Source organism: Protopterus annectens, chromosome 14.part0, assembly GCF_019279795.1.
Source record: "Protopterus annectens isolate FY-2018-M chromosome 14.part0, PAN1.0, whole genome shotgun sequence".
NCBI classification, from domain to species: Eukaryota; Metazoa; Chordata; order Ceratodontiformes; family Protopteridae; genus Protopterus; species Protopterus annectens.
Genome location: NC_056748.1, coordinates 434,027,763 through 434,047,800, shown reverse-complemented (window position 1 = coordinate 434,047,800; position 20,038 = coordinate 434,027,763). Strand labels below are relative to the sequence as shown.

At 41.1% G+C, this 20,038-nt stretch overlaps 1 protein-coding gene across 1 annotated transcript in view; it reads right to left on the bottom strand.

Annotated features, from left to right (window-relative positions):
- Positions 1-20,038, bottom strand: part of MYOZ1 (myozenin 1) — a 250,276-nt gene that overhangs the window by 110,149 nt on the left and 120,089 nt on the right. The window contains exon 4 of the mRNA XM_044056202.1: positions 19,359-19,626. Coding sequence (XP_043912137.1) covers positions 19,359-19,626 — 268 coding nt within the window. The remainder of the gene's footprint in view (positions 1-19,358; positions 19,627-20,038) is intronic.

Here is a 20,038-nt window from a genome sequence, read left to right as displayed (position 1 = left end):
GTTGTGTTGTAAGGTAAACATCTTAACCAAGCAGAACTGAAACTTAACCTGTAGTACCAGCAAAACACAAATTATTATGACCAAGGATATATGCAGGCACATTCCTTTATTTTGATAAGTGCATTTTCCTTCTGAGCCTGTCTCAGGAACTTTGACTTACTGAGGCAAGAATACCTTCGAGTATCTAACCTTGGACCCACAACACAGACTTGTGCATATATCTTGCTCAGAAATAGGCTTGCCAGTTATAAAACTGTTATAGCTGTAGGGGGCAGCATTTGAAAATGATTATTACATTTGCAGGGCAACACAGAGTTATAACTAGCTATTCCTGCACCCACTGCCATCCCCCGATCTGGCACCCCACATCTTTAAGCTAAAAACTAAAAAAAGCTCCTTTTTTTCCCCTTCTCTCCTTTTAAACTCTAGCAAACTGTTAGCTACAATTCTAAGTGCTGGCATGCACCGAATACTGACCTGCTAACCCTTTTCACCCGTGGTGACTGCCCCTTCAGCCCACTCTAGCTATGTCTCTATTTTCTAGATGTGAGGTATACTTCTGGCAGCAGTGTAAGGCCATGTGTATAAATTTGAATTTCCTGGCATAATTTCTGTTTGTACCACTCAGTCTTTGAAAGTCAATATTGTACTATAACCAAGCAAAATAGAAAACAGCAAACAACATAAAAGGAAAGAATCCACTTACAAGGAAAGAAATTGTACTATAATCATTTGATCACCCGAAGATTAGGTGCATGCAGAAGTTATTAAAAAAAATCAGATTTTCTTTTCAGTGGGAAAATGAGGGCAAAAGTACAAAGCAAGTGATTGGGTATAAGGTGTAATGTGCTAGAAGTAACAGGAAATCAGATAATTAGTTCTAGAGTATGTAAGCAGTAGAAGGAAAAATATCTTATATTTATATAAATAAAACTAGTAAATATGACGTGCCAGTGCTAAAAGGGAGGTACATTATCTATATGGGGTTGAAAGAGGGGAGTAGGAGACAGAAACCCTGTTACTCATGCAATGTTGGCTAGAGGAAGGAGTTATTTTCTTGGCCCTTAGTAAAAGACCTACAGACAAACTATAGTTGTCAGTGTGTGATATATGGTTGATGTCTCTTATGTGCGGTTAATTAGAACTGCACATTTTTTTAATAAGCAAGGTACAAAGCATAATATACAGCTTTATTTCCATATCACATTTTAGTGCAATTTAGCTTATAGGATCACTTTATTTAGCACAGTGTTTATAGTTAGATATTTAGAACTTTTTTTTTTTTTAGTTCAGGCACATAAATATGTCTAAGTACAATGACTTTGCAAGCCATAGTTTGATGTTTATCATGGGTTGAAGTCCATACACATGCAACAAGTTGAATGACCACAGAGATGCCTTATTAAAAGGATACAAGGCCTAAACAACATGTCCTACATGGACCAACTCAAAGCCCTGTCATTATATTTGGTATCCTACAGACTGCTAACAGGTGACCTGTGTCTGGCATTCAAGGCATCTTCTGACCCATTACTGATGGATTTACTGCACATCAGCAAGTCAACTGGCATCAGAAATACTTGATCTAGGGATGTAAACCTCTTATGTAACATCAACAGAATGGTTTGGAGGGACAGGTACATTTTTCTACTGCTGTGGAATAGACTTCCCTTCCACATAAAACAAAGTTCATCCCTGTCAATTTTCAATTACAACTTAGATCTACTGATGGGAAACAGAAAATTTACCCCAGGACTGCCCCCCATACTACTAATGGACAGATGGAGCTATAAATATTTTATTCCATGCCTGGGTCTCCTCAAATTATCTATGGTATGATCCCAGTTATTGTCATTAGGGATAATATATAATGCTCAACCACAGGATGGGTAAGGCTGATCTATAACCAAATGGGATGAGTTATTTGAAGCTGGGAAATTATTTAGGCTTAAAATGTTCTGCAAAGGCAGCTAACCTAGTACTTACCTATGAACATATGAAATTCACCATGAGACAAATCAGCCTGCACTTAGCTGCATGTGGTTCGTAGAGTCACTCTGGAAAGTTCAAGTGTCTGTTCCAAACATGGGCAACCTGGAGTAAAGCACCACCCATATACTAAACGTACAGGTTTTGGTACCATGCTAGAATGAAATGAAGATAAAGGGGCTGTGACAGTTTGCAAGAAGGCAGGGTTAGCTCAGTATATACAGAAGGATGGAAATGGTAACTGGACATCAAGAAAGACAGTGCATACGATGGCACTAACCAGATTATGCATTGATGTTCTGCTATTCATAAATTGTCCAGTCACTGTTAGCTCCCCATCTGTGTGAGTGCTGGGTCCGCCACTACTATTTTTAATGCAACCTGAGCTGAGTCTGTAGCTGGTCATGCTGTGATCAGTGCTCCCCGTAACTACAAATGTAAATAAAATAAAATAAAATAAATAAATAAATGAGGAAAGTGGATTATTTTAGAGGGATGGGTAAAACAGAGTGTATGATGATAGACAACAAAGGCTGATGAAAATTACATAAAATAGGAAAAGGGTAGTTGAGGTATATGGTATAATTGTGGTTGACAGAAACATTTAACAGGGCTACTGGGGGATGCACCACTAAGGTGGATGGTCACTTGTACAGTAGGACTTTACTGGTGAATGTTAGTCAAAATATTATGTAGATTAGGGAATAGAGAAGGAAATGTGTATATTGATAGAGTCATGTAAAGAAACATTAAAGAAGGTATCTACAGGGAGTGCAGTTACATGCAAGTGTCATGCAAATCAGTAATAAGAGGAGAAGCACATGTTTGAAAATGGATGACTAAGAGCTTAGAGAAGGATAATAAACTACTTAATCTAACTCTAAAATCTGCAAACCTGGAAGATGTTAAAAGAACCCCTCAAAAAATGGCAATTCCTAGGTCATTGTGCACGTAAGATCTCATGGGCTGGCAGAGTCAAAACCAAATGCAGTGAAACAAATGCAATAGGAAAGAAAAAAACAATGGAATTTTTTTATTTTTATTTTTCTGCTGAAAAGCATTTTTGAATGTGTAACTTGTGGCTAGCAATATTATACAAAGGCAGGAAAAACAATAGAACTTAATGGGTGGCTAAGAAGGTGAAGGAAAAACCAAAATGCTGGATTACAGGAAAGACCCAGATGAAGGAGCAAAATATATACACTTGGTAATAATAGAAAATTGTTGCAGAAGGCAGGCTTAATGAACAGCATCAGAACCAACTTCTGTTTTAATTAAACTGGGAGTGAACTTGTCACACGTAAGGGATGAGGATGAAAGAGTGAAACAATGGGGGAAGGTACTGGCAAGAGACCAGAATAAGGTGAAGGGAGGATGGTGGACTGCCATGCTGTGCAATATCATGGGGAATAAGATGCCTTTGCTGTATAATAAACAATGTTTACAGCTGGTGAACTTTTTACTACTCTGTCTGTAAAAAAAAAAAATATCACTCTCCCAAGACAGAGAATACCCCCCCCCCCACCCCATTACATGAGTTCTCTCTCTCTTTCTCTCTCTCTCTCTCTCCCTCTTTGTCCTGTATTATCTTAGTCTAACTGCTCAGCTTCATTCATGTGACCTGTGAAATTTATTCATGTGTGGTACACCAATAGCTATCATGCATGAACAGATGATACTGACCAGAACATTGCACGAAGTCTGAAAAGTTGTGCAGCTCTGCAGTCTGAGCTGATTTGATTATTCCTAGAAATGTACAAACATGTTAGTGTAGCTCTGCTTTAAACTAGAATTAAAAAAATGAACAAAGTAAAGAAGAAAAATCATAATGATGAAGGATCACAGCTTTCCAGCAGTGACAGTTTTAATCTTATAGAGATGTTCCCTAATATAGCTACACATTTCCTCAGTCTGTGCACCCTTTTTCCATCCCACAATACTCTGAGGTAGAATGACCATGTTCCTAGATGTTAATGGATTGACTATTGGATGTTAGCATGGCTTTACATGCCAACAATCTCTCTGGTGCACTGCACTCTGAAGCAATTGTATGAATAGTTTATAGCTGAAACGGATACAAAGCGCATGTCAGACTGCCAACTAGTCATGGGTGGAGTCTCACAGGGTTTGGTCCTGGGTCCTCTCCTGTTTGGTATTGACTTCTCTGAAGTCTAGGCCAAAACAAAGGGACTCTAGCTGACAAAGTTTGCAGACAATTGCAAGTTGGGAGCTATTATTAACTCCCTAAGTGATGTTGACATCCTACAGAATGGCCTCACTGAGACCAACGACTGGTGTCAGAAGCATGGCCTTAAGCTCAATGCCAAAAACTGTGTTGTCATCCCCTTTAGGAAAACCCCTGTTCTCATGAATTACCGCACTGATACATACATACAAATGCTTCAAGCATGGGCATTAAAGCCCTTCTAGCTTGCCATTATACCAAAACACTTGTTTCCATAATAAATGTCCAGGCTGTTCTTAAAAATATCTAAACTAGTACTGCTTTAATGTAATTTGGTAGTCTGTTCCAAGCATCAGCTACTCTGTCAGAGAACCAATTAGTACACTTCTCATTCCTATAGAATCTTCTACATAGGTTATCTGACAATTCTCTAGTACTTTTTGATAACCCCAAACATTCCCAGAGGTAGTTGTCTCTAAATGCCTTAAATAACTGGATAAGATCTCCTCTTAAATATCTGTAAGAGACACTGTACAAGTTCAGATATTTTAGTCTTTCATAATAACTTAGATTTTCACATCCATGGATGTCCTTAGTATATTTCTGCTGTACTCTTTCCAGTTTATTCATGCTTGTTTTCCTACAAGGTTTTCATATTGTTATTCCATACTCAAGTTTGGGTCTAATGTAGCTAACAAACAATGACTTCATTATGTTTGATTTCCTAGACTTTATAAATCTTTTTATACAACCTATAGTTCTATAACTATCATTAGCCAATTGGTTGATATGATTAGAAAAACTCATAGCTGAATCTACCCATATACCCAGGTCCTTAAATGAGTCTACAGTTTCAATCACTGTGTTCTGTATTAAATATTCACCTTTCAGTTTATGTCTCCCAAATCTCATATGCTTAGTTTTTGATGTATTTATCAACATATTATTCTCCTGTGCCCAAATGGTCAATTTAGTCAAATTATTTTGCAGACATGCCTTATCTGTAACACTTGTAATCAGTTTACCCAATCTCAGGTCGTCAGCATATAGACTGTAGAACACCTCAGATGAAAAAGTAAGGTCTGAAAGATACAATCTAAATAACTAAGAGCCTAGTACGGAGCCCTGTGGGACACCTTGACTGTAACCAAGGATTTCACCTGTCCAGTTGATGTGTGATACTTGCCATGTCCTATTTGAAAGCCATGCAGCTATCCATCTTATCAGCAGTACATCAATACCTAGTTGTACTAATTTATTGATCAGTGTTTTGTGCATGACCCTGTCAAACGCTGAAGTTAAATATATATAAATCACATCATAGCACAATTTTTCATTCATAGCTGTTATTATATTGTTATAGAACATCATGTTACGGGTGGTAATAGATCTATTTTCAACATATGCATGCTGATATATGGTTTCAAGTCTCACCTTATCCAGTTCTGACAATAACTTATCCAGTATTACCTCCTCCATTATTTTTCCACAACATGAAAGTAGACTTAAGGGTCTATATGGTTTGGGGTTTGTCCTACTCCTCTTTCCCTTAAAGACAGGTTTAATTAGTGCATGTCTCCAGTCTTGAGGAATCTCCCCATATTTATATGACCTAGTGAATAATAGATGTAATGGCAGTGTAAGTTCTTGCTTAAGTGTTCTCAAATCATTGTTACTTATTCTGTCTCCTCCCTGCGCTTTGTTTGGATCCAGTTTGCACAGTTCTTTTTCAATATAATCTAATTTTATTCCAGTATCTGGGGTTACCTGGATGTCACTAGGACAATTTACCACCCCTTTTGTGGAGCCAAACTGTTTTGCATAAGATTTTGTAAATATATCTATAATCTGTTGTGTCTGAGAATAAATTTTAGAATCTGCACACAGTTTATCAATTTGTGTATCTTTATTCCTTCCACATCTTATGTATCTATAAAAAGGTTTGATGGTAGTCCACTGAACACAGAAGGTGTTATAAGAGATCTTGGAACACAGGTTGACAGCAACTTCTCTTTTGATCACCACATTGCCACTGTGGTCAGAAAGTCCTTCTATGTGGCACATCTCATTACTAAGGGTTTTGCATCCAGGAAGAAAGAGGTCATTGTCTCCCTCTACTCTTCCCTCATTAGGCCAATCATCGAGTACAATGCCCCATTTGGCATGTACCTCATTAGACACCTGCAACAACTGGAGAGGCCGCAAACATACCTCACAAATAGGATCCTAGGCCTTAGACACTTGTCCTATATGTACCGACTCAAAAAACTCCAACTATTCTCTGTCTCATATCGCCTGCTTAGAGGCAATCTCTGCTTGACTTACAAAGCCATGTCTGACCTAGCTCTGTTAGAAATGCTACATCTAAAGAAATCCCAATCCCTCCACACCACACGCTCCAGAGACCTCAACCTCATGATCACAATTAACAGAATGTGCTGGAGGGACAGGTTCATAATCCAGAGACTGCCCAAGCTATGGAATAGACTTCCCATACATGTCAAGCAAAGCACCTCGCTGACCCTCTTCAAGAGAAATCTTGATGAGTAGATGGGAAACAGAAAATTCACCCCGGGGATAACTCCAGTGGCTCTACTTGACAGAGGCACTGGGAACCAAGGTCGGGTGGCACTATGCCAGGGTAATCCTATGGCTAGGCTTGTAAAGGCCCCAGGGCCATTAGCCTAGTACATACATACCTATGAACCTATGGCATACAGTGATTGTTGGACTTTACTAATTGTTAATTAATTAATTAATGTATGCATGTATGCTTTTATTTATTTATTTTGCTTTTGTTTACCTGTTTAGTGGAGGCTCAGGGAGAAAAGTTCAAATTTATTACAAATATTACAAACATTTTTAAACAGACATTCAGTAATATACATGAACAGACACTGAGGTAATGTACATGAACAATTACACATTCATTTGCCAGTTAGATTACATTTTTATGAAATAAAAGCACCTATTACAGTATAAAAGATGTGTATGCATTAGAAGATGTTAAACATTGTTGAACATTGAGCATTTGAAGATGTATATTAGTGGGTTTGTCAAATAGGTAAAAGATAATGTGATTACTGCTTTGAAATTCAAAGAAATAGAGGTGAGGATAGGAAACAGGTAGGGCAAAAAGTATTAATGTTGCAGTTAAGACATGGGGTATAAAGCAGGTTCACAGATACATTATATATATGGTTATCATGAGGTTTATATTAGCAATAAAGTGGTGGAGTAGTGAGCAGTGTCACAAAACTATGTAAATGGCTGGGAGATGCCAGTAAAACTATTCAGGTATTGCTGAAGACTGGTTCTGGTGCAAAGGATTCTGAATTAAGAAAAATGGTTTAATGACATGGCATTTACCCTGGAGATACACAGGAGCAGATCCATTCATTTGCCAAGTTAAATTTTAGTTGTGTTTTAAATGAGTTTAGCATAGGGTTGCCACCTTCGTTCACGGCTAAAACCGGAGCCACGCCACGCCCCTCGCGTCACCAGTAACCCCGCCCACCCCACCCCCTCTCCCGCCAACCCCATTTTGTGATGTCACGACAGCATCACTCAACAGAAACGCCCTCTTTTTTCGTTCCCGCCGCCTGCTTTTGGCTGATTTGCTATGCTTTTCTGTAAGAAAAGCATAGTAAATCAGCCGATCAACGGGAACGCCCTCTTTTTTCGCTCCCGCCGCCTGCTTTTGGTTGATTTGCTATGCTTTTCTGTAAGAAAAGCATAGTAAATCAGCCGATTTACAAACTCCAATAGTCTGTTTCCTTTTTGAAACAGAATACCGGAGTTTGTACAGTGTTTTCCGGACTACCGGAGAATCAGTTTGATTTCCTGATAGTCCGGAAAAAAAACGAAGGGGTGGCAAGCCTGGTTTAGCAGGATGTGGTTCCATAGTTTAACTACACTATTTCAATATAGTCACCTGCATTATTGGATGATTTGGTTATAGTGATTAGTGACTTTTTTCTCTAGAGCATAAAATTATACTGAGGGAGTAGTGATGTATTAAGTTGTTAAGGGCTGGACAATTTTCTGGCTTATAGAGAAGTCTCTGTATTGTAATTAGTGGAGAAAGAGTTAGATGATGTGGTAGTTCTAGCCCATTTATTTCTCTGAGGGCCAGGCAGTGGTGTGATCTGTTGTTACAGTTTAAAGCAAATTTGGCTATTTTGTTATAAAATTGCTTAAATTTGGATAGTTGTGAGCCCTGAAGGTTAGTGAAGAGTGCAGCAGCATAGAAGAGTGATGTCAGTAAGAAAGCAAAGGCTATACGTCTTCTTGCTATGTCAGTGAGGTGAGCTTTTACTCTGTATAAGGTATCTAGTTTTAGATGATTTTTTTTTTTAACTATGATATATGGTGGTTGAATTTCAATTGGTAATCTGTGATGACACCCAGTAATTTTATGTGATTTACTTTGTGAATAGTGTTGCTGAAGCACCTACCAAGAGGAAAAAATGCTGAGAGAAGAAAGGAGCCACTTTTGAGATTTTAAGTATTTTCTTCTGATTTATTTCTTAGAAAAACTGCATTGCCAGCTACTTTTCGGCATTTTATTGCTTGCAAAAGTTGATATCTGTGTTAGAAACAGTATTTAGAACATACCTAGAGCCTGTTTATTGCATTTTTTGTGTTGCACTTAATTTAAAATTGTTTTTTCTTAAAATTGCATTTTACCTGCCTCTGACCTAGCACACACATGTTGGGGTCATTTATTGCACTGTTCTGACTAGTTTGCTACTTGTGTGTCTCTGCTATCCTTAAACAAAAACAAAAACAAAAAAAAATCTTGCTATTTTCCCACTTTCTATAATTTAAAAAAAGTTCAGTTACAGAGTTGCTTGAACAGTTTGTAACTTTCTTGGAGGCTAGTGCTTGCTTGGACTAAAGGGAAGTCTCTGTGTTCACCAGTGGCAGTGGTTAACACTGAGCAGCCTGCCTGTCCCTGTAGGAGTAGTTACTGCCTAGAAACTGTAGTTTTATTGGCCATTTTGGGTCAATTCCAAACTCCTTGATCTCTCTCTCTTTTAAAACCCTGCAGCCGTGTGGTTTTGGCGTCTTTCCAGACTCGATAGTTGTTGCTGAAGCACCTACCAAGAGGAAAAAACGCTGAGAGCAGAAAGGAGCCACTTTTGAGATTTTAAGTATTTTCTTCTGATTTATTTCTTAGAATAACTGCATTGCTGCCTACCTTTCGGCGTTTTCTTGCTTTCAAAAGTTGATATATGTGTTAGAAACAGTATTTAGAACATACCTAGAGCCTGTTTATTGCATTTTTTGTGTTGCACTTAATTTAAAATCGTTTTTTCTTAAAATTGCATTTTACCTGCCTCTGACCTAGCACACACATGTTGGGGTCATTTATTGCACTGTTCTGACTAGTTTGCTACTTGTGTGTCTCTGCTATCCTTAAACAAAAACAAAAAAAAACAAAAACATCTTGCTATTTCCCCACATTCTATAATTTAAATAAAAGTTCAGTTACAGAGTTGCTGTTCTGAACTGTTTGTAAGTTTCTTGGAGTGCTTACTTGGGCTAAAGGGAAGTCTCTGTGTTCACCAGTGGCAGTGGTTAACACTGAGCAGCCTGCCTGTCCCTGTAGGAGTGATTACTGCCTAGAAACTGTAGTTTTATTGGCCATTTTGGGTCAATTCCAAACTCCTTGATCTCTCTCTCTTAAAACCCTGTAAGTCTCTTTTTGCGCGGTCTTGCCCACAGAGCAGCGTTGAGCAGCACCGGTTAGCTGGGGTATACTATTCCTGGCTCCACAAAGTCTGCGCTGCAAATTTTCCCTTAGAACTAGGCAAACCTCAACTCAAGGGCTTCAGATCAACTGCTTTTATTGCAGCACTTGCATAACCCAAATCAGCACTTGTCCAAATCTCCTAGTCAGCACTATTATTTTCCAAATCTCCTAGACAGCACTATTATAATACAGCATAAGACCCTCGACTGTCCGCAAGACAAGTAAAATTTACTTTTCCAAGCATGTCCAGAGGTCAGCTTCAGGTGTACTCTCCAGTTCATCTGGTGGAATTGGGCATCCTGAGGCAATGTCACAACTGCCTCATGTATACAGACAACCCTCTCCTCTTACCTCTAGACACAAACACTTGTGGGAGATGCAAATACACAGCCAGACTGGAGGCTAAGCGCTCTCAACCCATGACTGTAACAGACAGTCAAGAGGAGAAGAGACACACTAGCATCACACCACCAGTCACACATGGATCTACAAAACAAGCACCGGCAAAACATACACATAAATACACAAAAACATTTTTGGAGGCACTAGGTACCAATCTGAAAAAGAAACAGTGCCCTCCAAAGCAGACAAGCAAGCAACCTGCACCTCCAAACACAAGCCAGAAAACACATAATTCACCTCAGCAGTGTGCCTCACGACAGCCCCTAAGGCAAAACACCATACCCAACATGCTAGTAATAGGAGACTCTATAGTAAGGCACACAGATGTTCCACTCACCAGGCTGAACAAGGAGAAGGCTACTGTCAGCTGCCTGTTGGCTGCTAGGATCCACCACATAACACAGGCACTTAGGTCATTCCAGAACAAGTACAAGTATGATGCTGTCATTGTACATGTTGGTGTGAATGATCATTCTAAGACATACCTCCCTGGACTACATGAAAAGAGACATTGAGGAGCTCTCTGATCATGTAGCCCAAGCTGGTATGACCCTGACCTTGAGTAGCATACTACCTTCACCTAGAATGATACCACAATACAAAGACAAAATGATCAATTTCAACGATTGGCTAAGCTTCTGGTGTCATTCTAAGGGGATCCAGTATCTATCTGCCTGGGATGACATGATAGACAAGCCTCACTGTTTCGCCAGAGATGGTTTGCACCTGTCACCCCTAGGCTTTCAAATACTGGCCAAGGCTCTTGCCGTCCCCATAGTGCCTTTTTTAGGCAAGGCTCAAAGGACAAACCAACCACTGTAACCAGCACAGGTATCCAAAAACAAAGGGTAATGCTACTCAACGCCAGAAGTCTCAACCTCAAAATGCACGCACTCGAGGCACTCCTCAGTATGGAGAAAATCGATGTTTGTGCAGTGACGGAAACCTGGTTCAAGGCTCCAGAGAGCACCCCAGCACTACCAGGTTACAATTCATATCATACTTTCTGGCCACAGTTACTGGATTGCAGTACAAAGGGCGGAGGTGTATCCATATTCATCAGGGATACCCACATATCCAGGTTAGTGGCAGAGCATGCTTCCCCAGAGATCATCCATGTGCAACTATCAGCAGGCAAAATCACATTTCAAGTCGTAGCCTGTTATAGATCGCCCACCATGTCCCAAAATGCTCACTCAGCATTCCTTGAGGCATTGGAAAATATTAAGGTCCTACCCAACACCATAATTTTGGGTGATTTCAACTACCCTGGTATAAACTGGGTGAACTACCAAAGTTCTAACTCCTATGCCCAGTGGTTCATAGAATTTATAAATTCAAATGCCCTTGAACAACTGGTATGTTCTCCCACTAGAGGAGACAACATATTGGATTTAGTCATCACAAATATGGGCGCCCATTGTACCACACCCATTATCACTCCCTCTCTGGTCAGAACAGACCACAAACTGATAACCCTAGACATCCTCACCCCTCCACCTCCCCCAGTCAAATAAACCTTCGTAAAAAACCTTTCCAAAGCAAACTTCAAACTACTTGCGTCAGAAGTGGAAAGCTTCACTATCCCCTTGCAGAAGGATAATGATATCCAGGATGCAGAATCCTACATCAAGGCACTTTATATACATCTTCAGGATTGCATGGACTGTGCTATCCAAAATAAAACCAAGACTCCTTCCTCAAGCAAGAAGAAACCAGTCTGGTGGACCCCGGCCATAAGCAAACTATACAATAAAAGGAGGAGACTTATACAAAAAAAGGCCAAATCTCAAGTAGAAAAATCTTCCCTGATCAGCTTTAGTAAGAAATTGAGGGCCCTCATCAAGTCAACTAAAGCCAATTTTGAAAAGATAGTTGCCAAGGATGCCAAGGTTAACTATAAGGCCTTCTATGGTTACGTCAAAAACCTAAATGGCAACGCTCAGGTCTGTTCTGAGCTAGTACAAAATGGAACAAAATACACTGACCCCACTGACATTGCCAACATCTTGGCTGACAAGTTCAGTGCAAACCCCCCCCCCCTCACCACCTACAGGGCCTATTACTATTCCAGGGGATTGTGTAACTCCAATTATTACTGATAAGTTGGTTAATAAGGCTGCATCTAAAGCTAAAAACACTGCCTCCATGGGACCAGATGGTGTCTCGGACTGTGTCATACGCGAGCTCCAAAATGAATTAACCCCGCATCTGAATACCCTGTTCAGACACAGCCTCTCGACAGGATATGTGCCCATAGAATGGCGCACAGCAACGGTGGTTCAGCTGCACAAGGGTGGGCCCACAACCGACCCTGGGAACTACCAACCAATAAGCCTGACCAGTATGATCTGTAAGGCAATGGAGTGAATCATTATGGAACTCATAAATGGAGAGATTGGGAACCTCCAAACACTTGACCCCACACAGTTCGGCTTCGTCAAGGGCAGATCATGCCTCCTGAACCTGGTGGACTTCTTTGAGACAGTTACTCAGGCTATAGATAAGGGAAAGGAGGTACACACAGCTTACCTTGACCTTGCTAAAGCATTTGACACCATTCCCCATTTGGGTATTATTGATAAATTCACCAACCTGGGCATAAAGCCTTACGTCACAAGATGGATTGCAAACTGGCTCTCAGACAGATCCCACAAAGTAAGAGTAGTGGAATCTATGTCCGAATCCCGACCAGTAACAAGCAGTGTGCCTCAGGGCTCTGTCCTGGGGCCCCTCCTGTTTGGCATATACTTCTCAAAAGTACAGGCAAGCACTGAAGGGCTGTGGCTGACCAAGTTTGTGGATGACTGCAACCTGGGTGCTATAATAGAGTGTCCTGCTGACATGGATATCCTCCAGAAGGGCCTTAATGAGACTGATGCATGGTGTCAAAGCCATAGTCTCAAGCTAAATGCTAAAAAATGCATAGTAATCCCCTTTGGAAAAAACAGAGTACCTGTGAACTACCACATAGGAGGTAACCCCCTGAAATCAGAAGTAGTAATAAGGGATCTAGGGACCCAAGTAGATAGTCAGCTTTCCTTTGATAACCATGTTGCCAAGGTGGTTAGAAAATCCTTCTATGTGACCCATCTGATCACGAAAGGGTTCACATCAAGATCTAAGAATATAGTGGTGCCCCTCTACTCTTCCCTCATCAGACCCATTATTGAGTACACTGCACCAATTGGAATGTACCTGGCTAGGCATCTCCAGCAGCTGGAGAGACCACAGAGGTACCTCACTAAGAGGATTACTGGCCTCAAACAGTTGCCCTGTGCAGCACGATTGAAAAAACTAAGGCTTTTCTCTGTTGCATACCGCTTTCTCAGAGGCGATCTCTGTCTAACATACAGAGCCATGTCCAACCCAGAACTGTTGAACATGCTCCGTCTTAGCAAAACCAAATCCATTCAAGCTACATGCTCTAGGGATATAAACCTCAGCACAACAATGAATAGAACATGCTGGAGGGATAGATTCCCTTCGCAAAGACTTCCCCTGCTATAGAACAAGGTCCTGATCTACATAAGACAGAGCCCCTCACTATCACTCTTCAAGAGGAACCTTGACGAGTGGATGGGTAACAGAAAGTTCACATCAGGGATCATACCAACAGCTCTACTAGATAGGGACCAAGGGTACTAGCTGCTAGATCAAGGGCCTAGGGAACTAACCAAAGGGGTGGTTAATACCGCACAATGTGGCTGGGCTAATATATGCCTTTGGACAGATAGCCCAGTACCTGCCTATGAACCTATGAAACTGTTGGCAGAGGCAGTCATGAGCAGTGTTGTTTTGAAAGAGATGTGTTTTGGGGTAAAGACTATGGTAAACATTAGAAGATTAAGAAGAGTGGGGTTCTACGCAGAATGTGGACTGCTGCAAGATACTGTGTTAAAGCCAGTCTGTTTAAAATATTTACAGTAAACAGAAGTGAGCATTACTAACTCACAGACCTTGGGTCTCTAGTTTGGTTGCCAGTGGGCTGTGTTCTATGCAGTTTATATGCCCTCATTATGTCTGCATGGTGTTTGTCGTAGTACCATTTTCCTCCAGTGGGGTGCATTCTATGCAGTTTATATGTCCTCATTATGTCTGCATGGTGTTTGTCGCAGTACCATTTTCCTCCAGTGGGGTGTGTTCTATTCAGTTTATATGTCCTCATTATGTCTGCATGGTGTTTGTCGCAGTACCATTTTCCTCCTGTGGTGTGAGTTCTATGCAGTTTATATGTCCTCATTATGTCTGTATGGTGCTTGTCGTAGTAGCATTTTCCTCCAGTGGGTTGCTTTCTATGCAGTTTATATGTCCTCATTATGTCTGCATGGTGTTTGTCGTAGTACCATTTTCCTCCAGTGGGGTGCATTCAATGCAGTTTATATGTCTTCATTATGTCTGCATGGTGTTTGTCGTAGTACCATTTTCCTCCAGTGGGGTGCATTCTATGCAGTTTATATGTCCTCATTATTTCTGCATGGTGTTTGTCATAGTACCATTTTCCTCCAGTGGGGTGAGTTCTATGCAGTTTATATGTCCTCATTATTTCTGCATGGTGTTTGTCGCAGTACCATTTTCCTCCAGCATACTAAAGACATGCAGGTAACTGAACAGTTGATGTTCACATTGTCCCCGGTTACAGATGAGGTTTGTGTGTGTTAATGTGCAGTTGTCTTGCAGTGGACTGGCAACCTATCCAGAAATGGTTCCTGTCGTATACCTGTTGCATGGTGGGATAGGTTCCTGCATCACATGGGGGTTAGGGGTTGGCATAATGGTTAAGATGTTTACCTCACAGACACAAGGTACATGATTTACTTCTCACCATTGAGGGAAAATTAGCTAGGCTAAAAATGGCTCACAAAGACAGCTAATCTATAAAATACTTAAGAACCTATGAACCTATGACCCTAAACTGGATAAAGTAGGGGATTGCAAATGCATATAGAGATGGATGGATAACCAAAAGTATAGGGAATAGGATTGATCAGTTTGCTGATTATATGAAAACTAATACAGTAAGGAGACCTAATAGTGTAATCTGCCCAAGGTGCTTTTCACTTGGGTTTCTGTAGCAAGTTCCTGTGTGTAGTTTCACTCCATTTGTTCAAGCTATCATTTTATATAGCCTGGTTCCTCTAATGTATTAAGATTAAATTGGCTAAAGGAGTCCTTCCTTCCCATGATATGAAGTATAATCAAGTGTGTGTCACATATACAATTATAATAAGCATAAAGTGTTCTGCCAAGTAGAGTTAATGCAGTTATTAAACCCAACATTATTATAATTACCAATATTACTTCTACCTATGTAGCTATATAAGTGAAAAAAAGCATAACAAAATGTCAACGTGTATGCACTATAATTGATAATCGATTACGAAAATAGTGTTATTTAAGCCATTACCTAGAGTAAGCCATATGTCATCAGTGCTATAGAGAAGTGAAGGTATATGCGTAGAACAGTAGAAATAACCACAGCTTGGAAATTTAATGAATATGAAAACACACATGAGGACTGGGAGTCATATACTGAACATCACCCACCATGTCCCAGGACCCCCATTCCGCATTCCTGGAAACACTGGGAAACATAAAGGTCCTACCAAACACCTTGATATTGGCTGATTTCAATTATCCAAACATTAACTGGGAGAACTATTCAAGTACGAGCTCCCTAGCCCAACATTTCCTAGAATTTATAAACTCAAATGCCCTGGATCAACTGGTTAACAGCCCCACCAGAGATGACAACATATTGGGCCTGGTCATCACCAACATGGGCAACCGGTGTTCCACATTGGAGGTCAACCCCTCACTGATTAGATCTGACCATAAACTAATCACTCTGGATATCCACATTCCGTCACCACCCCCGGTCAAAGAAACCACCATCAAAAACTTTTCCAAAGCAAACTTCACATTACTTAAGACCGATGTGGGAAGTTTCAAAGCCCCCATGCTAAAGGATAATGCTATCCAAGCTGCAAAATCCTTTACTAATGCACTCTACGGGCACCTACACGAATGCATGGCTCGTGCTATCCCAAACAAAACCAAGACTAACACCTCCAAGAAAAGGAAACCAGTCTGGTGGACCCCTGCCATAAACAAGCTATACAATAGAAGGAGGAAACTAGTACAGAAAAGAGTAAAATCCCAAGAAGGGAAGACATCCCTGATCAGTATCAGCAAGAAACTACGTTCCCTCATAAAATCATCCAAGGCTAGCTTCGAAAGAAAAATTGCCATGGACTCCAAAGATAACCACAAGGCATTCTTTAGCTATGTCAAGAATCTAAGTGGCAATTCTCATATCTGCTCGGAGTTAGTGCAGAATGGCACAAAATACACTGAACTGACCGATATAGCCAATATCCTGGCAGACAGGTTCAGTGCAAACTTCACCCCCTTCTCACCCCCAAAAGGGCCCATAACTATACCAGAAGAATGTAGTTCCCCTGAAACCACAGACACTCAGGTTAAAACAGCCCTTTCCAAAGCCAAAAACACAGCATCAATGGGACCAGACAGTGTCCCAGGCTGCTTCCTACATGAGCTCAAAGATGAACTAACCCCTCACCTAAACACACTGTTTAAATGCAGCCTCTCCACAGGCTACACGACCACAGAGTGGCGCACAGCAATGGTTATTCCACTCCACAAAGGTGGAGCCACAACGGACCCCGGGAACTATCGCCCTATAAGCCTGACTAGCTTGGTCTGCAAAGCTATGGAACGCATCATCATGGATCTCATTAACAGAGACATTGGAAACCTCCAAACACTGGACCCAACCCAGTTCGGCTTTGTTAAGGGCAGATCATGCCTCCTAAACCTGGTGGACTTCTTTGAGACAGTTACCAAGGCTATAGATGAGGAAAAGGTGGTCCACACAGCCTACCTAGACCTCGCAAAGGCCTTCGACACTATTCCCCACTCAGGTATTATAGACAAGCTCACCAGCCTGAACATAAACCCCTACATCATGAGATGAGTTGCCAACTGGCTCACGGACAGAACCCACATGGTAAGAGTTGCAGGAGCTAGGTCTGACTGTAAACCTGTTACAAGTGGCGTCCCCCAGGGCTCAGTCCTAGGACCCCTCCTGTTCAGCATATACTTCTCAGAGGTACAGGCAAGCACAGGAGGACTATGGCTCACCAAGTTTGCAGACGACTGCAAACTAGGGGCTATAATTGACTCTGTGGCTGACACAGACATCCTCTAAAAGGGTCTCACTGAGACAGATACCTGGTGTCAAAACCATGGTCTCAGGCTAAATGCCAAAAATTACATAGTCATCCCCTTTGGAAAAAACAAAGTACCCACAAACTACCACATAGGTGGTAGCCCCCTAAATATGGAAGATGTAATAAGGGATCTGGGGACCCAAGTAGATAGTAACCTCTCCTTTGATAATCACATTGCCAAAGTGGTTAGAAAATCCTTCTATGTAGCCCACCTAATCACAAAAGGGTTTGCATCCAGATCGAAAGAGGTCATTGGGCCCCTCTACACATCACTCATCAGACCCATCATAGAGTACAATGCCCCATTTGGGATGTACCTTACAAGACACCTGCAACAACTGGAAAGACCACAGAAGTATCTCACCAAGAGGATCACTGGCCTCAAGCCGATGCCCTATGCAGCTCGACTGAAGAAACTCCAGCTGTACTCGGTTGCATACTGCCTACTCAGAGGTGATCTCTGCCTGACATACAAGGCCATGTACAACCCAGAATTGATGGACATGCTCCACCTAAAGAAAACCATATCCCCTCGAGCCACATGCTCCAGGGATCTAAACCTCACCACAACAATAAATAGGACGTGCTAGAGGGATAGATTCCTGTCCCAGAGACTTCCCATGCTCTGGAACAAGATTCCAATCTACATTAGGCAGAACTCCTCGCTAACCCTCTTCAAGAGAAACCTTGATGAGTGGATGGGAAACAGAAAGTTTACCCCAGGGATCACTTCAATGGCTCTGCTGGACAGAGGCACAGGGAACTAATCTAAGGGGGCAGCGAAAGCCAACACATTCCAGCTAGGCTTATAAATGCCTTTGGGCAGATAGCCTAGTACCTACCTATGAACCTATGTAGAATTGTATTTTACAGCTACCTCAGAGTCACTCAAGAAAGAAAAATGCCACACAAATGAATCTAATTGGTGCTAAAATATACAGGAAAAAAATCAGAAAGCTTTTTCTGATGAAACCACCCCATGATCATTGTAAATGTGATTCAGAGACATGTTTACCCAAATGAAGAAACACCTCATTACTGGTTAATATACATGTCTCTGAACTGTGTGGTGTTAGTACTAGTGTTACTCAGCACTTTCCTGTGGTAATCGCCACTGGTACTCATGTAGTGTGTTGGCATAAACATCCCTCTCATCCACTTTATCAAACAGACACACACACACACACACACGCACACACACACACACACACACACACGCACACACACAAACACACACACACACACTCAGATATACCTACATACCTCTCAACTGCAACCAGTTTTATAGAAGGCCCCTGATTTTGCCTCTTACATTAGCATTGTCTCTTGTAAATCACAGGCGATTACAGTCAGTCACTAATGCCAGGCGTGATAGCCTCTTACTGCTTATTCTTCAGAAATGTTTTATGCTACAAAATCTGTTGTTCTATTAACCATTGAAGTGACATAGACTAACATTTAGCGAGTATCCTTTATGTCATGGACTCGTGAGAATTAAACTATTCCACCTCCGTCAGCAAACTCTTAAAACAAAAAATGAGCCTTCCTATCACCACTAGTCACAGTGAAAACATAGTTTCAAAGAACAGCCTACAAGGACTGCAAGGCTGTCTTTAAAATTAATAACTGTCAGTAATAAAGCAATGTGAATATAATAAAATCCTATTTTTTTACATTAACCTGCTTTACTTCTATCTGACTACAGATGTATGTATTTGACTGAAACTTTACACCCTTTTATGATGAGCTAAGGGATAGCCTCCACACTCACCTTGACCTGCTTCATCCTGACCAGCAACACCACCAGCATCACCAGCACTGCCACCAGAGCCACCGTGCTGTCCAGCTCCGCCTCCTGCAGCAGTCCTGCCTTTTTCCCCTGGTTTTTGAAGGGGCACTGGGGGATGAAGCTGTCTGCCACCAGCTGCATAATAGTCAGTTGTTGAGGTTATTAATGTTTGCCCACTACGTCCGTCCACCACACTGTATCCAGGTCCCATTCTCCCACCAGGTCCAGGAATAAATTTTGGGAGGTCATCCTTAATTAAAGAAAAAGAGAGGAAAGAAAAACAGAAATAACATGGTTAGGAATGGACTTTTTTTTCTTTCTAAGCTGATAAAAGATAACACAGCATAATTTTGAATACAGTGACCTCTTTGCTCAAAATGCAGTCAGTTGTGGTGCTTTTCTTTTGAACGATACTATAATGTCTTAAGGAATAAAATCAAGATGACTGTTAGCATATCATACAGGCAGAGGTGGGATACAGCAGCTACCTAATACTCTAGCCACAATGATAATATCTGCTATTAGCCCAAATCCCACCATGCAATGAGCAGGTTTGCTCCTCTAATCTGCATGCCATAACAGAGCTATAGAAACGCCTCCAAGGACTACTGAAAGCCACTTCATAAGCAGACATCATTAGGAAAAGGTCAAATTTATCATGC